This window comes from Eubalaena glacialis, chromosome 18 (assembly GCF_028564815.1).
Source record: "Eubalaena glacialis isolate mEubGla1 chromosome 18, mEubGla1.1.hap2.+ XY, whole genome shotgun sequence".
Taxonomy (NCBI): domain Eukaryota; kingdom Metazoa; phylum Chordata; class Mammalia; order Artiodactyla; family Balaenidae; genus Eubalaena; species Eubalaena glacialis.
Genome location: NC_083733.1, coordinates 27,618,956 through 27,641,855, shown reverse-complemented (window position 1 = coordinate 27,641,855; position 22,900 = coordinate 27,618,956). Strand labels below are relative to the sequence as shown.

The 22,900-nt window shown below is 49.2% G+C and overlaps 1 protein-coding gene across 2 annotated transcripts; it reads left to right on the top strand.

Annotated features, from left to right (window-relative positions):
• Positions 1 to 233: 233 nt before the first annotated feature.
• USB1 (U6 snRNA biogenesis phosphodiesterase 1) lies at positions 234 to 20,924 on the top strand. Of its 2 annotated transcripts, XM_061173500.1 has the most exons (7): positions 234 to 391; positions 1,251 to 1,417; positions 3,208 to 3,391; positions 14,628 to 14,681; positions 17,017 to 17,122; positions 18,674 to 18,757; positions 19,811 to 20,924. In XM_061173500.1, the coding sequence occupies exons 1-7, from the start codon at positions 294 to 296 to the stop codon at positions 19,913 to 19,915; spliced, it is 798 nt and encodes a 265-aa protein (XP_061029483.1). In that variant the 5' UTR covers positions 234 to 293; the 3' UTR covers positions 19,916 to 20,924. The 2 variants fall into 2 exon arrangements, with proteins under 2 accessions (XP_061029483.1, XP_061029484.1); XM_061173501.1 differs by lacking the exon at positions 18,674 to 18,757.
• Positions 20,925 to 22,900: the final 1,976 nt, after the last annotated feature.

Sequence of the window (22,900 nt, the reverse complement as noted above, 5' to 3'; positions counted from 1 at the left end):
GACCGAGCAGCGGACAGAGAGGTCAGGGCCGAGAGCGATCTGTTTAATGGGCACACGGAGGATGGCGGTCCCGGGAGGCTCCAGGTAGCGGTCAAACCGCGGCGGGCCAGCAAGCAGCGTGGTCTGGGTGGGTAGCCTCTTTGCTCGAGTCTTGCCGGGCCCCGCCCCAGACCCCGCCCCGAGGCGGTGCTAATCCGGGCCCCGCCCCTAGGAGAGCACTTCCGGCGCAGAGGAATTCCGGGTGTGGTTCGACTGCTGGCGGGCCGGCTGTGCCGAAGCGGAGGGGGTCCCCCATGAGTGCGGCGCCCCTGGTGGGATACAGCAGCAGCGGCTCCGAGGATGAGGCTGAGGCCGGGGCCCGGGTCCGGCCGGGGACTGGAGGCTGCAGTCGGTGAGGAGCGAGGAAGACTTTCTGGGGAGGGTGCGGTTAGGCACCCGGACCGGACCCGAGCTTTGGGGTGGTTGGGGAGGGTGCCGGGCTGCTCGCGAGGGAAGGAAAAGGGGCACCGGGGGAAAGGAGGATCCGGAGGACAGCGCCCCGGAGTGCCCCCACCCGGCTAGGCCAAGGTTAGGAGGCAGGAAACGTGGGTTTGGGCCCAGCCTCCGCCGCTGGCCCACTCGTCTCCCAGCGCGCACCGCTGTACCACCCTAGGTCTGCTTCCTCATTTGGAGAGTGTTTTCCTTTATCCAGTAAATATTCATTGAGCACCTTCTCTGCGCCAGGCTCGGGACTGGGGACTCAGCAGTGAGCAAAACCATCCAAGTCTCCCACTTTGTGCAGCTTCAGTTCTTAATTGCCAAGCCTGGTGCATCCTGAGTGCTTTTCAAGCAGTCTCGCGGTTCATCTCACAATAGCCCTATCAGGTTGCAGTGCACTGTACAGATGAGGAAACTGAGGCCCACAGAGGGCACATGACTTGCCCAAGACCACGGAGCTAGCAAGTGTCACTCCAGCTGAGGCCTGTCCAGTTAGGGCATGTGACCTCTGAACCACATATGGCCACTTGCCCCGTTGTTTTCCATGGGGACCACGTTCCCTGCTAAAGTCTGCCTCCGCGAGCCGTTGGGAGACCCCAATGAGACAGTGTTGGGGAAAGAGCTTTGTGGTTATCTAGAAGCTGCTTACAGCACCTGGTGAGAAATAGACACGCAGACTCACCTGGTACAAGGGGTTACAACTTTCATTGTGTGTACAGAGGTAGAGAATGCTAAGAGGCTAAATGTGCTCGATTTCTTCTTTTCTCTTGCAGGGGCCAGAGCCCCCTTCCCAGCCAGAAGTTGCCAGTACCTGACAGTGTGCTGGACATGTTCCCAGGCGCCGAGGAGAGGCTTGCAGATGATAGCGCAAAACATGGGGGCCGGGTGCGCACCTTTCCCCACGAGCGGGGCAACTGGGCCACCCACGTCTATGTACCATGTGAGTAATGCATGAGAGGCACTGACAGGTGCCCCTTATGGGAGGAAGCTGGCCCCAACCAGGAGGAAGAAGCCAGAAACCCCTGACACTGGTAGTGGGAAAGAGATTAACTCAACAGAGAGAGAACAAGTTTCAAGAACTAGGGAATTTTTCTGTTAACTTGGTTTCAGGTTTTCTGGTCTTTGTTTTTATATTGGGATGTAGTTGATTAACAATGTTGTGATAGTTTCAGGTGTGCAGCAAAGTGATTCAGTTATACATATACATGTATCTATTCTTTTTCAAATTCTTTTCCTATTTAGGTTGTTACATAATATTGAGAAGAGTTCCCTGTGCTGTACAGTTCAGTTTTGAATTCGTTGCCTGAAATATTTTTTACTAACCCTGTGTATACTATTCTCCCTGCTCATGAGGATGTGACCAAGGGAGGGTCTAGGGCAGAGTGTCAAGGCCATCCCAGACTGCAGCTGTAGCTGGTACTTTATTTCAAAGACGGCTGTAGGTGTGCTGGCCTCCAGTCCCACCCCACCCTAGCCCTAATGAGTGAGTGGCAGGCAGAAAATGCCCAGGCTTCAGAGTCTGACCTCACTCCACTACCCACTACTCTGTGTGCCCTTTAGTAACTTGCTAACTTCTCAGAGCCTCAGTTTCCTCATCTCTAAAATGGGGATAGTAGTAATACCTATCCTCTAGGACTTTTGTGAAGATTAAATCAGATAATCTCTGTCAAGTTCTTAGCACGATACACGGAGAACGTGGTGGCTCTTATTACATTGTGTTAGATCAGGTAAACTCTTAGAACCTCCATTTCCCCATCCACAGGATGAGAATGATTCTCTATACTGCCTACTCCACAGGGCACTTGAGCAAATCGAGTAACTTATTAGTTGTGAGCAGACTCTTAACCATGCAGCTCTAGTCACATGTCTGGTTAAAAAAAATGAATAATCTGTGAAAATACAGTGGTGGTCCTTGTTGCGTTCTTTGTCTTTATGAACAATTAGGAGCATTCTAAATGTCTATCAGGAGATTCTAAATGTCCAATAAATGTCTGATTAAAGAAATGAACTGTTTCTGATTATGGGTTACTGTGGAGCTGTAATCATGAGCTTGATTTATGTAATGAGAGGAAGGCTGGCCAACATGTAGTGTTATATGGAGAAAGCCAATGGAAGAACTGGTATGCCCTCATCTTTTTTAACAAATAAGATATATATGTTAGTACATGCACTGAGAAAAGGCTGGGGAAATAGGCATCACATTTGACAGCCTTTATCTCTAGGGCAGTATCTTGAAAGTGGGCTGTATGTGCCTGGGGAAGGGATCAAGATGATCCATTAGAGAGAAAAGTATTAAAACCTTTTTATGTATTTCTCTTTATCTCATCTTTTAAAATTTCTGTTGTTCCAAGTGTACATTTTATAACACACATAATTTTGCAGTGTAGCACATGTTTGTAATTTATAAATAAATACACATTTATTGCGGGTATGTGTGCGAGCTTGTTTGACTAATGGCCTGTGCAATCACAGTAGTTTGGAGACCACTGCTGTAGGTCATAGGATATCAGGGGCCCCTCCTTTCTCTGTCACATATTTCTTTTCTCACTTGAATTCTTTTCAAAGAGCATGTATGTGTTATTTCTATAGCCATAAATGCATATTAAAGTATTATTCAAAATACATAGACATAGGCTGCTCTCAAAAACCTTTCTCCGCCTTCTGGGCTTCATCCAGCCATGCCGCCCTGGCTAAGAGAATGGCCCACCCTCTCCACTCCTCCCCCTCCAGATGAAGCCAGGGAGGAGTTCCTGGACCTGCTTGACGTGCTGCTGCCCCACGCACAGACATACGTTTCCCGGCTGGTAAGGATGGAGGCCTTCCACCTCAGCCTGTCCCAGAGCGTGGTTCTGCGCCATCACTGGATCCTCCCCTTCGTGCAGGCTCTGAAAGACCGCGTGGCCTCCTTCCAGAGGTGAGTGCCCAGTGCTTCCCTCTGCCCCTCATCTCCCTCCCCTTCAAGGCTCCTCTTCCTGTACTGAGCTCTTGTGGGGATGGACCTGTGGGATGCATTACCCCTTCAAGCAGGCAAACCTAAAGGTTATCACACCGAACATCTCCCAGAGCTGCCTGCTGTGCGCTTCATCCCACGTGCCCTTGGGCGTGCCGCGTAAGCTCTGGAAGCCTCCAAGCCTTACCTATGTGCGGGTTACCTATCTGCCTCAGAGGGGACTTGTGAGAGTGAATGAGATCACGCGTACCCTCAACGTGGCACTTGGCGAACGATCAGAGCTCACTCCCACTCTGGTTTTATCTGCCAGCCTAGGCTTTTTTTCCCTTGACTGTTTCATACCTCTTCTTTCTACTAGAAATGCCTCTCCTTCTAGACTTGGCCAGATCAAAGCACTGCTCCTTCACTGAGGCTGTCCCAATTGGTATCTCCTCCAGAATTCCTCAGTCCCAGGGACCCTGCTGTCCTGTGCTCGTCTACACCCCAGTGCTCGTTCCACTCATCCTCATATCCATATTCAGTCATCCCCATGTCCCATCTCCCTCTTGGAGCCCAAGTTCCTGCAGGCCAGGAATGCGGCTGCTCTCTGAATTACCCCACAGCTTTTTTCCAGGTGCTTTGCTCACTATAGGCATCAAATGGATGTTTGTTGAATGACTGAGCAGGAGAGAGAGAGCCCAGAAATCCTCCTCTGGATCCTCTGAATGTTGCTTCTAGTAGGAGCCTAAGAAGCCATCCAGGTGGTGGTTTTCTCCTCCTGGTCTTATCTGCAGAGTCCTTTCTTCTGATGAGATGTCACACAGATCCCTGATGTGTAGCTGTGTAAGAGAGAGAAAAACAGAAGTCTTTTAGCCAAAGCCCCACCCTCGCAGTGTAGGAGGCCCAAGGCCCAGGAATTCCGTAGAACTACTCTGCACCATTGGAGGACTGCCCATTTCTTGTAGCCCCTACTCAGGGCCAGAGGAGGAAGGGATTTGCTCCAATTCAGTCAGTTAGCCAGAGACTCAGGACTAAAATTCATCTCTCCACCTAATCCAGCCCCCATCCCTCTTTTTATTGAGTCATATGTATGTTAGTCAGGACCCTCTTGATCGCAGGTGCCAGAAATCCAACCAAAAGTGGCTTAAACGGGGAATTTATAGGCTGGTGTAACTAAAATGTTTAGAGGTAGCACTGGCTTCATACATGGGACCGGGAGATGTCAGATGGCACCAAGTCCTTTCCCCTTCTACATGAGAATGCTTCAGTTATCCTGCTTCTAGCTGTGTCCCTGGATAAAGATGGAATGCCAGCTGTGTTCTCGGGCCACATCACTTATGGTAAAAATGACTTATTAGCACGTCGTGTCTGGGCTGGGAAGACTGTGAGTGAACTAAGCCCCTCCTGGGAAACCATGGCTTGGGCCTCCCTGCATGCGGTGGTTCTCTACCTGGGCAAGTCCCTTGCTGGGACCTCTGGAAGCTTTGTGCAAGGGCTATTACAAGAGATATTGCTCCCCGGGGTGGGTGGGGTGGGTGATATAGCTTGTTCTCTTGCTCATTTAGGGAACAGCCCCTGGACCACTGGGTTGGCCCTCCCTGGTGCTGTCCTGCTGGCGCAGTGTTTCCTAGCCTGTGTCCTGAAGGAAGCTGGGCCGGGTGGCCTCTTCAGGTTTGACTGGTTGAGCCTAAGATGACCAAGAGTGGGTAATGCACCTTTGATTCTATGGCTGTGACTGAGGGAATGCTATGCTCTGATTGTCCAGGCCTGTCAACTACACACCCCTGGGTGGGGGCAGGTTGACCACTCTACCAGCACAAAATGGGAGAGCAGTCCTCCTATATAAGATCACCAGGAGAAAGGGTGTTGGTTGATGTATTAGTCAGGGTTCTCCAGAGAAACAGAATCAATAAGATGTATACAAATATACATAAGAGGAGATTTGTTATAGGTATTGGCTTATGTGGTTATGGAGGCCAAGAAGTCCACTATCTGCCATCTGCAAGGAGAGAACCAGGAAAGCCGGTGGTGTAATTCAATTTGATTCCAAAGTCCTAAAAATCAGGGGGCTGATAGTGTAAGTCCTGGTGTGAGCCTGAAAACCTGAGTACCAGCAGCGCCAGTGTTGGAGGGCAGGAGAAGATGGACGTCTCAGCTCAAGCAGAGAGGGGGAGTTTGTCCTTCCTCTGCCTTTTTGTTCTATTCAGGCGGTCAACAGATTGGATGATGCCCACCCACCCACATTGGGGAGGGCCGTTTGCTTTACTCAGTTCACCAATTCAAATGCTAATCTTTCCAGAAACACCCTCACAGACAAACCCAAAGATAATGTTTTACCAGCTATCTGGGCATCCCTTAGCCCAGTCAAGTTGACACATAAAATTAACCATCTCAAGTCCACCCCTTATCAACTTGACACTTATATGCATCTTCTTAAATCATATTTAATCTCTAAATTAAGACCACAACAAGGTCATAATTCTGCCTAACATGATACAACATCCATTGTACATCTGAAAATGCATTAATCCCTTCCCCAGAAGAGGAGGTAATCTTCTTGAGCGATACTTTTTACTCTTCTAAAAGCCCATAACTTGAATACTATGATGTAAAATTAATAATACTTGAATACTAGTATAAAGTCACTACATCTTATGTTACATGATAAGGGAATAAGAGAAGAAAAAGATATTTGCTCAACATATGTACAGGCAAACCTTGTTTTATCGTGCTTCACATATACTGCATTTTTTACAAACTGAAGGTTTGTGGCAACTCTGTGGCAAATCTGTCAGTGCCATTTTTCCAACAACAGTTGCTCACTTCGTGTCTGTCACATTTTGGTAATTCTTGCAATATTTCAAGCCTTTTCATTATTGTTATATTTGTTGTAGTGATCTGTGATCAGTGATCTTTTTTTTTTTTAAAGATTTATTGATGGATTGATTGATTGATTGATTACTATGTTGGGTCTTCGTTTCTGTGCTAGGGCTTTCTCTAGTTGCGGCAAGCGGGGGCCACTCTTCATCGTGGTGCGCGGGCCTCTCACTATTGTGGCCTCTCGTTGCGGAGCACAGGCTCCAGACGCGCAGGCTCAGTAGTTGTGGCTCACGGGCCTAGTTGCTCCGCAGCATGTGGGATCTTCCCAGACCAGGGCTCGAACCCGTGTCCCCTGCATTAGCAGGCAGATTCTCAACCACTGCGCCACCAGGGAAGCCCCGATCAGTGATCTTTGATGTTACTATTGTAATTGTTTTGGGGCACCAGGAGCCACGCCCATATAAAAGGGCAAACTTAATTGATAAATGTGTGTGTTCTGACTGCTCCACCAACCTACCATTCCCCCACATCTCTCTCCCTCCCCTTGGGCCTCCCTATTCCCTGAGATACAACAATGTTGAAATTAATAACCCTACAGCGGCCACTAAGTGTTCAGGTGAAAGAAAGAGTCACACATCTCTCACTTTAAATCAAAAGCCAAAAATGATTAAGCCTAGTGAGGAAAGGCATGTCAAAAGCAGAGGTAGGCTGAAAGCTGCTAGGTCTCTTGTCCCAGTTAGCCAGGTTGTGAATGCAAAGGAAAAGTTCTTGAACAAAATTGAAAGTGCTACTCCAGTAAACACAAGAATGATAAGAAAGCGTTTTGCTGGTTTGGGGAAAGTTTTAGTGGTCTGGATAGATGATCAAACCAGCCACAACATTCCCTTAGGGCAAAGCCTAATTCAGAGCAAGGCCCTAACCCTCTTCAGTTCTCTGAAGGCTGAGAGAAGTGAGGAAGCTACAGAAGAAAAGTTTGAAGCTAGCAGAGGTTGGTTCATGCAGTATAAGGAAAGAAGCCATTTCTGTAACATAAAAGTGTGAGGTGAAGCAGCAAGTGCTGATGTAGAAGCTACAGCAACTTATCCAGAAGATCTAGCTGAGATAATTCATGAAGGTGGCTACACTAAACAATTGATTTTCAATATATGAAACAGCCTTCTATTGGAAGAAGATGCCATCTAGGACTTTCATAGCCAGAGAGGAGCCAGTGTCTGGCTTCACAGCTTCAAAGGACAGGCTGACTGTCTCGTTAGGGGCTAATACAGCTGGTGACTTTAAATTGAAGCCAACGGTCATTAGCTATTTCAAAAATCCTAGGGCCCTTAAGAATTATGTTAGGTCTACTCTGTGCTCTATAAATGGAACAACAAAGCCTGGATGACAGCACATCTGTTGACAGCATGGTTTACTGACTATTTTAAGCCCACTGTTGAGACCTACTGCTTAGAAAAAAAAAGATTCTTTTCAAAATATTACTGCTCATTGACAATGCACCTGGTAACCCAAGAGCTCTGATGGAGATGTACAATGGGACCAATGTTGTTTTCATGCTGCTAACACAACATCAGTTCTGCAGCCCATGGATCAAGGAGTAATTTCAACTTTCAAGTCTTATTATTTATAAGTCTTATTATTTAAGAAATACATTTCATCAGGCTGTAGCTGCCATAGATAGTGATTCCTCTGATGGATCTGGGCAAAGTCATTTGAAAACCTTCTGGAAAGGATTCACCATTCTAGATGCCATTAAGAACATTTGTGATTCATGGGAAGAGGTCAAAATATCAACATACACAGAAGTTTGAAAGAAGTTGATTCCAACCCTCGTGGATGACTTTGAAGGGCTCAAGACTTCAGTGGAGGAAGTAGCTGCAGATGTGATGGAAACAGCAAGAGAGCTAGAATTAGAAGTGAAGACTGAAGATGTGACTGAATTGCTGCCATCTCATGATAGAAGTTTAACGGATGAGGAGTTGCTTCTTATGGATGAGCAAAAGAGTGACTCCTTGAGGTGTAATTTACTCCTGGTAAAGATGTTGTGAAGATTGTTGAAATGACAACAAAAGATTTAGAATATTCCATAAACTTAGTTGATAAAGCAGTGGCAGGGTTTGAGAGGATTGACTCCAATTTTGAAAGAAGTTCTGTGGGTAAAATGCTATCAAACAGCATTGCATTGCATGCTACAGAGAAATTATTCATAAAAGGAAGAATTGATCAATGCGGCAAACTTCGTTTGCCTTATTGTTGTCTCATTTTAAGAAATTGCCATCACCACCCAGTCTTCAGCAACCACCACCTTGATCAGTCAGCAGCCACCTACATCGAGGCAAGACCCTCCACCGGCAAAGAGATTATGACTCACTGATGATGGTTTTTTAGCATTTTTTAGCAATAAAGTATTTTAAAAATAAGGTATGTACATTGTTTCTTTAGACATAATGCCTTTGTTTAATAGACTACAGTGTAGTATAAACGTAACTTTTATATGCACTGGGAAGCCAGAAAATTGTGTGACTCACTTTATTGTGGGGTTCTGGATCCAAACCCGCAATGTCCCTGAGGTATCCTGTATGTATACTTGCAGACGTATTCATAACAAAATAAGGAGGAAATACTCATGACGATTTTAGTCCTCATTTTTGTAACTGGTCACATGGTCGTAGCTGATATTTACAACTACCTTCCACTACCTAGCTCTCTGTTCCCTTTGCCTTCAGCAAGCACCTCAGATGGTTGTGGTTCTTTACCAGGGGTAGTGACCCAAACCTTCATTCCCGAAGGGTCTGGGCCATTACTAATCCTGCCTGGATTAGGTTGTTGTAGTTTTCCATTGGCCTGAAATCAGTAGGCATGGTAATACTGAAAGATGCCCTAACAGATCTCCTGTATTCCAGATATCCTCTTCCATATCTCCATTGTGGAATAGTAGTCCAATTTCCCCTCGGTAGTCAGGATCAATGACCCCAGCCAACACTGCAACTCTTTTGTCTGTTGATTCAAAGGTACAGGAGCCCAGAGTGGCAAGGTGGCAAGTCTCAACTTCCAGTTCAGTGGAAGCACTATGTCTCCTGGTGGAAGCATTCCTCCCTCGGAACTAAGACCTCTGGGCTAGCAGAGCATGAAGTTGTGGGAACAGGAAGCAAACATTTTGCTAATGCATCACTAGGGCAATGGTGAGCGGTACCACTCCCATGTCTACCCCTTGATTCCTGGCCCCGTGAATCCTGGCTACAAGAGAAACAGCACCATATGTGGCTGCTGATTCAGATCAGATACAGATATTGTGGGTTCTGTTCCAGAATAAAATAGAGTGAATGACACGAAGTTTTTGGTTTCCCAATGCATATAAAAGTTATGTCTATAAAGTGTGCAATAGCATTATGTTTAAAAAAAAGGTACATACCTTATTTCAAAAATACTTTATCCTTCATCTCAAAGGGGATATCTCGATATGCCCCACACCATTGGACCTCTAGACATTTCACTGAGGTAGAAGGCCCTGAATTTTAGTTGGATTTATTTCCCACCCTCTGACACACAAACGTCTTAGCAATAAGTCTAGAGTAGTTGCCACTTCCTGCTCATTAGGTCCAGTCAACATAATGTCATCAGTGTACTGGAGCAGTGTGATATCTAGTGGAAGGGAAAGGTGAGCAAACCCTCTACAGTAAATTAGGACGTAGGGCTGGAGGATGCTGTAGCCCTGAGGTAGGACAGTGAAGGTGCATTGCTGGCCTGAAAGTAAACTGCTTCTGGTCCTTGTGGACAGGGATGGAGGGAAATGTATTTGCCAAATCAATAGCTGCAAACCAGGAACCAGGGGATGTGTTAATTTGCTCAAGTAATGAAACCACATCTGGAAGAGCAGCTGCAATTGGAGCCACCACCTCCAATCATCAGTTTATGATCATCCACTGTCATCCATCTGTCTTCTGCCCAGACAGAATGGGAGTTGAATGGAGATGTGGGAGTCACCACCCCTGCATCTCTCAAGTCCTTGATGGTGGCACTGATCTCTGCAGTCCCTCCAGGGATGCGGTATTGCTTTTCATTTACCATTTCTCTAGGTAGAGGCAGCCCTAATAGCTTGCACTTGGCCTTTCCCACCGTAATAGCCCTCACTCCACAGGTGAGAGAATCAGTGTGGGGATGGATTCTGCCCATTGCTGAGTATGTCTCTTCCAATTATACATTCTGGAACTGCAGAAATAACCACAGGATGGGTTTGGGGACCCACTGGGCCCACTGTGAGATGGACTTGAGCTACAACTCCATTGATCACCTGACCTCCATTAACCCCTACTCCGAGTGATGAGCCACAGTGACATTTTTGGTCTCCAGGAATTCGTGTCATTTCAGAGCCAATGTCCAGTAGTTCCCGAAAGGCTGGTTATTTCCTTTTCCCCAGTGCGCAGTTACCCTGGTAAAATGGCATAGGTCCCTTTGGGGAAGGCTGGGAGAAAGATTAACAGTATAAATTTGTAGTAGTGTACCAGGGTCCTTCCTCAAGGGGACCCAACCTCCCCTTCATTCAGGCGGCTCTGGGTCTGTGAACTGGCTCCATTCTGGGAATTGAGGGGCCATGACTCTGCCTTTATGATTCAAGTTAGACTTTGGCTCACTTGGCCTAGAACTTTTCTGCTTATACAGATGAAGGAAGAATTTAGTAGGCTTCCTATCTATGTCACTTCTAGAAACAGCCAACGCCCTATGTCTGCGCAAGTCAGACTATTGTGATTGCTGCTTCGACTCTGCTGTCCTTTACGGTAACTACGCCCACCTTGCGGGCCAGGTATTTCCAGTTCACTCACTGTGGGCCACCTTTTGGTCCGTGTTTCAGCCATCTAACCAAACAGACCCCTTTCCAACTCCCGGAGCTGCAGCATTACATGCCGAATCTCTGCTTAGCAAGCCCATATCCGTAAATTCAGCCTGATCCCACTTTTGATCCTTCCGTCATTACCCCACACCTTTTTTTTTTTTTTTAATATTCACTTATTTTTATTTTTGGCCGTGTTGGGGCTTAGTCACGGCATGCAGGATCTTTCATTGTGGCGCACGGGCTTCTCTCTAGTTGTGGCGTGCAGGTTCAGTAGCCCCGCAGCATGTGGGATCCTAGTTTCCCGACCAGGGATTGAACCCGCGTCCCCTGCATTGGAAGGTGGATTCTTTTTTTTTTTTTTTTTTAAATTAATTTATTTATTCATGGCTGTGTTGGGTCTTCGTTTCTGTGCGAGGGCTTTCTCTAGTTGCGGCAAGCGGGGGCCACTCTTCATCGCGGTGCGCGGGCCCCTCATTATCGCGGAGCACAGGCTCCAGGCGCGCAGGCTCAGTAATTGTGGCTCGAGGGCCTAGTTGCTCCGCGGCATGTGGGATCCTCCCAGACCAGGGCTCGAACCCGTGTACCCTGCATTGGCAGGCAGACTCTCAACCACTGCGCCACCAGGGAAGCCCCTGGAAGGTGGATTCTTAACCACTGGACCACCAGGAAAGTCCCACCCCACACCTTTAATATCCATTCCCACACACATTCCTTGGATTTCTGCTTGTATATATTAGGAAACTCAAATAGTTCTGGAGTGTAGCACATCTCCTCGTGGGCCACACATCGTACCTCACCTTTAGGGGGTCTGCTGGGACTTGAGTCTAGTTACAGGTCTAGAAGCAAAGAGGGGTGTTGGAGGTGGGTCCTGAGGGGACTCAGCATTTTCTTGGCATCTGCCTCAGGGGAGGCCATTACCATTTCCTCAGGCAATGCAGGGTTAATCCCCTCAGACAGAGGTGGGAAGGTCCATAACACCCGTGGGGGGAGGACCCTTCCACTGCGTCCAAGAAGACTCATCAGAATTTAAGGGCCCGGGCTTCCCTGGTGGTGCAGTGGTTAAGAATCCGCCTGCCAATGCAGGCGACACGGGTTCAAGCCCTGGTCCGGGAAGATCCCACATGCCGCAGAGCAACTAAGCCCGTGTGCCACAACTACTGAGCCTGTGCTCTAGAGCCCGCGAGCCACAACTACTGAGCCCACGAGCCACAACGACTGAAGCCCGCGCACCTAGAGCCCATGCTCAGCAACAGGAGAGGCCACCGCAATGAGAAGCCCGCGCACCGCAAGGAAGAGTAGCCCCCGCTCGCTGCAACTAGAGAAAGCCTGCGCGCAGCAACGAAGACCCAACACAGCCAAAAATAAAATAAATAAAATAAATAAATTAAAAAAAAAAAAAGAATTTAAGGGCTCAATACGCCCAGCTTCATCAGAGTTTCCCACAAGTCCCCATACTTTCCCAATCAGTGCCCTCACTTTAACTCTAAAATCCTGCTTGTTCGAGGAGTTCAACTTGTGTTATAATTCAGCAAATGGCAGGATAAGGTTCCGGGTTTGATTTTCAGCAATTTCAGCCCTGCAGCTAAAGGGAATCAAGGTCTCCTTTAGGGCACACCGAGAAGCTCTTAGGTCCTTTATGCTTGAGTTGGGAATTCAATACCCTGAGCTCATCTTTTTATTTTACCACTTTGTCCAGCAACATTAGGAGCAACCAACCAACATCATTATATTCCTTAGTTTTCCAAAAATGTTCGCAAGTATCATATAGGGTCACTTAGCTCCTTGCTTCTAATAAATGGCTGATGAGGGGTATCAAGGAAGACATTTTCACATCTCTATAAACAGTTGGTGCGTGGACTCTCAGTGCTCTCTTTACTACTGGAGATAGAGTCATTAGCATCTTTGAATCTAATCAGATTAGAAAGTGAATTCCAGGAACCCCAGAACCAATTCAGAAAACTCATCCTTAAAATTCTGTTCCTCTAGAACCATTCTCAGTGCCGAAATCTGTATTAGGGTTCCCCAGAAAAACAGAACCAATAGGATAGAGAGAGAAATAGAGATATGAGGAAATGCATTGTAGGAATTGGTTCACGCAGTTATGAAGGTCAGGTCCCAAATCTGCCAACAGCAAGCTGGGGAACCAGGAAAGCCAGTGGTGTCATTCAGCATGAGTCCAAAGGCCTGAGCACCAGGGAGGGGTGGGGTACTGGTGGCGTAATGACTGATATGAGCCTGAAAGCCTAAGAACCAAGGACCCCAATGTCCAAGGGCAGGAGAAGCTGGAAGTCTCCGTTCCAGCAGAGAGAGCATGCATTTGCCCTTCCTCTGCCTTTTTGTTCTATTCTGAAAAGTTGGATGATGCCCACCCACACTGGAGAGGGCAATTTGCTCGACTCAGTTCACCAATTCAAATGCTAATCTTTCTGGAAACACCCTCACAGACACCCCAGAAATAATGTTTTACCAGCTATCTGGGCAACCCTTAGTCCAGTCAAGTCAATGCATAAAATTACCCTTTATAGTTGGGTGCAAACACCCCATGTCCACTCCAGGACATTTGGCAGGTGCTCTACACTTAACCAAGCTCCTGCTGGTTCTATCACCCCTTACATTTTCCCCAGAAGGGACGCACTAGGAGGCTGAAGGCTGACAGGAAAGCCAAAAGTTAACTGACTTCGTGCCCTTGGACAAGTTGTGAGATTCTAACCGGCAAGCTGGGTTGTTGTGTTCCCTCAGATGAGGGTGAGAGCTTGGCCTGGAGCCTGTAAAATGAGTGTTTCCTGTAATGGGATTTGCCAAGTTGGTCCAGGAAGGGCAGGAAGCCAGTTTGTCCCTCTGAGATCACCTCGTGTCCCAGAGAACACCGGTGGAACCAGCCAGGGTCAGAGCACTTACCTGGCTGAATTTGATGGTCCCCGTGTAACTGATCTGAGAGGTGGGTGACCGGGTATTTCTGCCCCAATCTCACACCAACAGAGACCCCTCACTAAAGCATCAGGTGACAGCAAGGGCTCTGGAATCAGGCAGATTGAAGTTCAAATTGTGACTCACCAAATTCAGCCTCACCAAGCTTCAGTTTCTGTGTCTGTAAAATGGGTGCCATTATAGCATCTGCCTCACAGAGTTGTATGAGGATCTCCAAGCTCAGCCCAGGCACATGGAAATGTTCTTGTTGTTGCTTACACTGGATCAGAATTGTCTTTTGTTAACCTGCAAAGAAAAAAACTGGCTCTTAAGTGATCTATTATCACCAACCTGATGACTTTCTCAGTTCCCATCAGTAAAGCTGAGGTAGTCTCAAATCGCTTATTGGAATCAACTGCTCTTAATAAAGTAAAATTTTTGCTAGCATCTGAGTGAAGCTATGTGTTACCTGGACTGGGTGATTATTTAAGGTCTTGCCCAGCTCTAATATTTTAGGGTTCAGCTTACCACCTGTATAATAGGGTGACAATACTAAATGTGAAATGAGTTAACTGTATTTTCAAAGTGATGTTTTTTAATATACACTATTTTCTCTGATTTTTTTCCTTATTATTCTTCCTGAAATGTGGTCCTTCTTCTAAATTTCAGATTCTGCTTTACTGCCAACCGGGTAAAGATTTACACCAATCAAGAGAAGACCAGGTGGGTCTCCCCACTCTGCCCCCAGTTGTTTCCAGAAGAGGATTCTTTGGAGTAAAGACTTGAGGGGGCCTTGTCTCTCTCAGTTTTTTGTGTGTTTGTGTTTTAACTGGCCCTATGACTACAAAGGCAGCTGTTCCCAAATCTGAACCTTTCATTAAGAAAAATAACTCAGGGAGCATGGGAGGAGGAGCAGAGGTAGAGAACAGCACCTTGGTTTAGTGGGAAAAGCCTGAGACTCAAAGAAAACCTGGGTGCCTGCCCAGCTCTGTCTGCAATTTAACATTGAGCTCATACCTTCAACCTCTGTGACCTGCCATTTCCAAGCTGTCACATCATCCATCACATCCTGTCACATTTCCAAGCATCCATCATTGGGCAGTTGTGAAGCTCAGATGAACCAAACAAGTTTTATAAAAGCATTCAAGGATGAGATGAACATAAGAAACTGTTGTTATCAAGGCTTCAAAGCAAGCCTCCCTGTCAGATCCACTCACTGGATCTGAGCTGCGTTCTGCTCTCAGCACCTCTAAGAAGAGGACTCATTCGCTCACTCATTCATTCATTCATTCTATGCTGCACAAATTAGTTAAACACCGCCTGGTGCCAGGCACTTGCTGTACACTACAGATCAGCAGTGAAAAGGTCGGCATAGTCCCTGCTCTGTGGGATCTCACATTCTGCAGGGGAGACAGACAATAAACAAGGAAATGAGATCATTAATAACTACCGCGTGAAACGATAGTCTGGAGCAAGTGGCCAAGGAGGGCGCTAGCGAGGTGGCATTTGCTGGCGACATGAGGACAAGAAGGAATCAGCCTTGGGAAGAGCTGCCCCAAGAGCCTCCAAGCAGAGGACACAGCCAAGGAGGTGACTCTGAGGAGGAAAGAGCCTGGCATGTTGGAGGAGGCCAGTGAAGTAGAACTTGGGGAGCACGTGGGAGAGTGTCAGGAGACGAGGCAGGCAGGGTTAACTCCTGCAGGGCCTTCAAGGTCAAGGTCAGGAGTTTGGATTTTCAGTGTCACAGAAGCCATTGGAGGGATCTAAGCAGAGACGTGATCCAATTTACGTTTGTAAACATCAGTCCGGCCCTATCGTGTCTGTGTCTGTGGCTCCTGAGTGGAGAAAAGATACAAAAGAGCGAGGTTGGAGGCAGGGAGAGCAGACAGGAGACAGGTGAGGCACCAGTGGTGGCCTGGCTTAGGTCGATGGCAGTGGAAGAGCCAAGAAGCAGACACATTCCCGATATACTAGAGGTAGAATCAACTGGAATTACCAGTGGGTTGGGTCTGTGCACAGTAAGGGGAAGAATCAAAGTAGATTTCCTGGGTTTGAGGTTTGAACAGCTAGGTAAATATAGATAAATGGCCCCATTGTCCGTGATGGGAAACACCTGTGGGAGGAAGATCGGAAGTTCTGCTTTGTACCTGGTGGATTTTGCCGCCTATGAGACCCCCGGGTGGAAGAGTCGCATACACAATTGGGTATACAGGAGAGGTGCCAGCCGGAGATAGAAATGTGGGAGCCATCGGGCTGTGTGATATTGAAAGCAGGGCTGGGTGAGATCAGCCGGCTGGGGAGGGCAGGCGGAGCCGCCTCTGCAGCCCCTGACCATTTAGAGGCTGGAAAGAAGAGAGGGCGGCAGAGGAGACTGAACGGGAGGCCAGAGGTGGGGTCACACCAGGACGGTGTGGTGGGTGGTCTCTTGGAAGCCAAGAGAAAAAAGGGCTTCAGGGAGGGAGGAGTCAGCTGTGTTAGATCCTGCGGAGCGGCCAAGGTGAGGACAGAGAAATATCCGAGTTCAGGAACACAGAGGTGGTTGGCAGCTTTGACGGGAGCGGTTCCTGGCCGAGTGGACTGAAGATGGGCGGGGAGGCGTGAGAGACAGCCGAGGGAGACAAATCATCGGAACGCAAGTTTTACCGGGAATGGGATGGGGGCTGGCTGAGGGTGTGGGTTCAAGAGAGGGGTTTTAGAGATGAGAGGGTGCTGACGGGAGGGAGCCGGTGCCAGAGAGGGAAGCCCTGGAGAGAGAGTCCGACATGGGAGCGATGCCGGCGAGCCTGGGCGCCGCAGCCCGGGGGTCCGTAGACTTGGCAGCGGCGGATGAAGACGGCCCTGCTAGGGTTCTTAGACCCTGGGGAAGGAGGGGAAATGTGCGATTAGAGCCGGGGAAGGATGGAGAGCCAGCTCGGAGAGCGGGGAAGCGAACTGAACTCACGGCCCAGACCTCCCTCCCGGCTTTCCTCTGTCGCATCCTCTGCCCCCTCGCGGATGGTTTCTGTTCTCAGAGGCTGCGTCTCATGACCGTGTGGTCTCCACCTCTGTCTCCCCCCAGGACCTTTGTTGGACTCGAGGTCACCTCGGGACACACCCAGTTCCTGGACCTGGTTTCCGAGGTGGACAGGGTCATGGAGGAGTTTGACCTCACCACTTTCTACCAGGTAATCAGCAGCGTCTTTTTCTCTCCACTGACCCATCTCTAATAGGAATAAAATCAGCCTTAAAGAAACCCTTGTTAGAGGCAAACCGAAGAGCCCTCCAGAACTTGCCCGTGGGAAGTGTCCATTCGGCCAGCCCTCAGAGGACACACAACCCTGGGGAGTTGAGGGTCTGAGGTGTAGTCGGATGCAGCCCAGCGGAAGTCCAACATTTCTTACAAATCTTCTGTTATCTCTTCAATATGCATGAGATTTATGTCTTCTACTCTATAATGTATCCATGTTTATTTTTATATTTTTTAGGAAGTAGTTTTCCCCAATACTTTTTAGTCACGTTGACACTCCAGGTAGAGTTGCAGCTTCGCATACCTTCCTGTGCCTTGCCCCGTGCCCTCCAGGGGAACTTGAACTCCAAGTCGAATATCAAGGCTTTAAAGGGCCAGTGGTTTTGCTTGATATAGTCTTTTAAAATTATGCTGAGAGATATAAGTATGAATTTGAGTGGAGATAATTTAGAGTTTTATAATTTTAGACGTCTTGGTTTTTGTTCATCTTAAAAAGTATGTCATCTCTTGAAATGTTTTTGATCAGAAAACATTAAATCTGGGACATGTGTTCTCTTCCACATCCCAGAGGTAATGATTCTCTATGATATGTAAAGGAGAGCCTCTGAGAACAGGACTGTCTTAGCTCAGGCTGCCATAACCAGATACCATAGACTGGATGACTTACACAATAGAAATTTACTTTCTCGGGCTTCCCTGGTGGCGCAGTGGTTAAGAACCCACCTGCCAATGCAGGGGACACGGGTTCAAGCCCTGGTCCGGTAAGATCCCACGTGCCACGGAGCAACAAAGCCCGAGCGCCACAACCATTGAAGCCCATGCGCTTAGAGCCTGTGCTCCGCAACAAGAGACGCCACCGCGATGAGAAGCCCGCGCACTGCAACGAAGAGTAGCCCCCACTTGCTGCAACTAGAGAAAGCCCATGCACAGCAACAAAGACCCAATGCAACCAAAAATAATTAATTAATTAATTAATTAATTTTAAAAAAGAAATTTACTTTCTCACAGTTCTGGAGGCTAGACGTCCAAAACCAAGGTGCCATCACGGTCAGTTTCTGTTGAGGCCTCTCTTCCTGGCTTGTAGATGGCCATCTTCTCACTGTGTCCTCACATGATGCAAAGAGAGAGGAAGCAGCTCTCTGCCGTCTCTTATATGGGCACTAATCCCATCATGAGGGCCCCACCTTTAGGACCTCATCTAAACCTAATTACCTCCCAAAGTCCCCTTCTCCAAATACCATCACACTGGGGGTTAAGGCTTCAATATATGAATTTGGGGGACACAATTCAGTCCATAGCAGGGACCAACCCACAGCTATTTTATCTGTTTGTGGAGGTGCTTGGGATCAACACTGAGGATCTAGTCTCCCATGAATCAGGTCAGGGATGCAGCAGGAATACCGTGACAACTCTGTCACAGAGCTGCTGTGAGGTCTGAGCCTGCCACGACATCCAGGTGACCGCCTGTCTCCCCGCCGTTCCTCTGCAGGACCCCTCATTCCACATCAGTCTGGCCTGGTGCGTGGGTGATGCACGTCTCCAGCTGGAAGGGCAGTGCCTGCGGGAACTACAGGTGAATTCCCAGGGCAGGAGCATGGAAGGTGCTGAACTCCAGAAGCTGGGGGGTGGAGGGGAGCTGACAGGCGCTGAGGATTAGGCGTGCAAACCTGAATCCTGGCATAGGAAATACCTGGCATAGCCGGAGACCCCAGCACCTTACCCTGCTCCTCACAGTGCGGTCCCAGACCACCTGGGAACTTACTAGCAACACTCACTCCCAAGCCCCAATCCAGATCTAAGAAATCAGAATTTAACAAGATCTCTAGGGATTTGTGTGCATGTTAAAATTTGAGAAGCCCTGCCCTAGAACACTAATCTGAGAGGATGCTGCGGGCCTCCTCTGAAGTCCTAGACCCTCACCCAGAGGTCAAAGGCTCGGGTGCTCCCAGGGGCCTGGCAGGTGCTGGAAATGAGTGAAACGCACCAGGTCTAAAGAACGTCCACCCTCACAGCCTTTCTCGTATTGTGATACGTAGGGGATATCTTTCACTTTCCCGTCAGTGCCCTCAGAGGAGCCGGCACTCACCCCTGGTGCAGGCAGTTGCCATGCAGGAATGTGGACCTCGTGTTGCAAGCACTTCTGTTTTTCAAGAGAAGCGAGAAATCTTAATTTTTGTGGGTAATCCCTCTATTTTCAAATGTTGGCAACCAATGTATTTTTTAAGAAAACATTTTGTGAGCCAAACAACACATGTGCAGACGGGACACAGCCTGTGGGCCATCATCAAGTAGCCACATCTGCTCTTGGTCTAATCATTCTGGAGGCAGCAAGGAGCTCCGGTCTCGGGCTCCAGTAGACCCAGGTCCCAAGCCTGGTTTTACTGGATTCTGTGGTCCAGGGCTCTGAGCATCCATTTCCTTATCTGCAAAGTTGGGATGATAGGACTGACCTCACAAGACTGCAGAGCTGATTAGACAAGGTAACCTGGAGAGCCTGGCGCCTGCGTGGCCCTCAGCCTGCCCTGAGCAGGCCTAACCTCTGAAGGATTTCAGTAGGCTGGCTTTGTTTGCAGTGCCCTCTGGGTCCCTGATTCCCCTTAATGTGACGGTGCTCTCCTGGTTTAAGGAAATCGTGGGTGAGTTTGAAGACTCCGAGATGTTGCTGCGTGCGCACGCCGAGCAGATCCGCTGCAAGTCTGGGAACAAATTCTTCTCGATGCCTCTGAAGTGAGCACCAGAGGCCCTCGTTGTCCTGGGCCCCTCCCTCTGCAGCCAGGCAGAGATGGAGGAACCCACTCAGACTGATGGGGATGCTGCCAGCCCCGCCACTGGGAGGCCCGGCCAAAGGTGCAGCCGCTCCTGGTCCTCCCCGGGAGCTGGTTCTCTTTTGGCCCTTTTGGGTTGCAGGTTGGGTGCTGCTGTGTTGCAATCATTCCCAGAAATCACCAGTAGAGGGCAGCCAGGGCTGCCTAGTTCTAGGTCTGTGGTGGTTATGCCAAAAACAAGACACAACAAAAGATGGGGGGTCACCTGGTGAGCCCACCAGACTCAGCCTGAATCCCCACTGTAGTCCCTCCAACAAATGGCCCCTTCCCCACAGCCCCGTGGGCTGTCTGCATTTTGATGCCATTGGCCCCAGACGAGGAGTTTTGTAAGCCATCATGCCCTGGCTCATCTCTGCTCAAGCCTGACATAGCGTGCTTCCACGGGCCTGTCATCCTCCCTCCTTGGCACGGTGTCACTTTTATTTATTTGTTTTTAGTCTCACCCCCTCCTATGCCAGCAGAGGCCATTTCAGGGCCAAGGCCCAGGGTGCTAATTTGTGGTTTAGCATCAGTTTTCTCCATTCCTTCCTCCCACTCACCCCCAGCCAGGTGCCTGGGGAGACTTGAGCAGATGTTTCATCTTGGCCTGACTGGTGGCTTTAAGCCAGGCCTCCAACGCTCTGTGACCTCTGGCTTCCCATCAGCTTCCCAAAGAAGCAGAGAGGAGCCTTCACCAGGCAGAGTTCTCTTTCTGCTGCCTCCAGCTGCCTGCTGTGGCCTGCAGGCATCCCCAGGGGACGCCGAGGAAAGGCCAGGGGCTGCACAGGGGTTTTTGTTTTTCTTCGAGCCCTCACGGGAGGAAAGGACCAGTCCTCTCCAGTTGTCATCTGATTTCTAGTGATGGAGGAAGAGACACTTTGATGTTTTAGTTTTAAATTAGGTTCAGCAAATAAAAATGGCAATTTTTATTTTGGATTTTGTTTTGGACCACTTCTCTTCAACTAGGTGCAAAGATGACTTTCCTCTGCCCCCACCTTCCCCAGCCTACTTCACAGTTTGGCGGTACTCTCGGCAGTCTCTGTTACAACGTCTAAGGTGGCCGGGAGAGGCTTTAACGATGCCTCAGTACAGGGTGGGGTCACCCGGCCTGCCAGGCCTGCTGGCCAGAGGGTCGCACACACCGCACCTAGACCAGGGCGTAAGCACAGACATTTAGACACGATTCTGCTATGACACTTCTGAGTCCTTTCTAGGACCCTCTCAGCTGTTCCTCCCAAGAACCCCCTGAAAAGTAAACTGGGTTGGAATGATTATTCTGCTTTTCCAGAAAAGCAGGTTCCATGACTTGCCTTGGGTCACATGAGAAATCAGGTAAGGCCCTAACCTCAATGCTGCCCTTTGCAGCCTGCCAGGCCTGCTCTCCCCTACTCCACCCCGGGCCCCCAAGGGAAAGATGTGGGGAAAGGGGGCCTGTGGGTCTGGCCCTCACTCTGCCTCCCGAACGTCTGCGCTTCCTGAGGCCAGCTCCCAATCGCCATGCTGAAAGACCCAGGAAATCACATTCTGTGCCTTCTTCCCCAAGCCCTCTGCATTGAGCTGCTGATTCAACTAGGACTGGCCAGTCAGTTCTTCTGGCTTTTGAGGTCACGCAGGCTGGAGAGGGAGAAGCCGGCCATCCTTCCTGGCAAATCTCCTGTGCAGCCAGCACTTACTGACACCTGCTCTGTGCCAGTCCCTGACCTGGGCAGTTGGGTGAATCAGACTCCTCCGGCCCTCTGGATACTCGCAATGATGTGGGGGGATGGTGGTAGCAGACAGGGTGCAGAGAAGAATCCCCATCCCCAAACTTCACACTTCTCAGACTGGGAGATACAAGCAAAGCCACCCAATTTCCTACAGGTTCCAACCTCAGGATGGAGGCAAGCCTCCAACAAGGCAGGTTCTGTGGGCACAGACCACCTGATCTTCCTCAGCAGGGACATGGAGCCTCCATCTCGGGCACTCGCTCGTCCTGGGAGGGGGGCCCCATGTCATGTAGCATCACCATTAACAAACCCAGGAGGACAGACTGACCGGCCAGTCCCCTGGGGGAAGATGTGGCACAGATGGAATTAGAGTGCAGCGACTTTGAGAAATGGGCCAAGATCAATAACCAGCTCTTCAAGAGAGAATGGAAGGTGGTGATAGAGGAAGGAAGCAGGAGATCCACCAAGCGGGGAGGGGCAGCAGGCGGCAGGACTTGGCGGGCGCCCAGACACTGAGAGTGCAGCTGGAGAGGGTGCGTTCACGGGCGCCGCGCTGACAGTGCAAGAGCAGCTGGGGCTCTTCCATAAGAGGAGATGTGCTCCGGAGACAGGAGGCAAGACCAGAGCAGGCTGGGGTCCACCCCTCAGCAGGCTGGCTCGGAATAAAGACACGCTCTCGAGGGGGATCTTATCACACCAGGGAGGGTGCAAAATCAACACATCTGGCCTCGGTGTCCTCAGATGTTCCCCGCAGGGCAGAGAAATCATCATCTCTCGGCCTGTTTGGCCCTTTTCCACCTGGCACTCTCCCTTCTCTCCACACGCCTCTCCAGACCACCCCAGCTTTGTTTCCAAGGAAGCGGGAAATTACCTCGACTTGTTTGTTTATTCCCTGTCTTGGTACCAGAAGCCCAGGGGGCCCGCAGGGGGCGCCAGGGGTGGGGGTGGTGTCTCTGGGCCTGGCTCCAGCCCACAGTGCCTTTCCTTTCCTGAGCGAGGGATCTCAGTCTCTACCTGAGCCAGAATCTGCCTTTAACAGATGAGGAGGCTAACCCAAAGAAGGGAGATAACTTGCTCAAGATTGCCCAGTAAGTAAATTCGAGCTGGGCAGGAACCCCTGGCCCGGCTTCGGATCCAGAGCTGTTTGTATAACCTCTCACACCACAGCAGGGTCTCAGAATGAAACTGTGCTGTGAAATGAGGTGT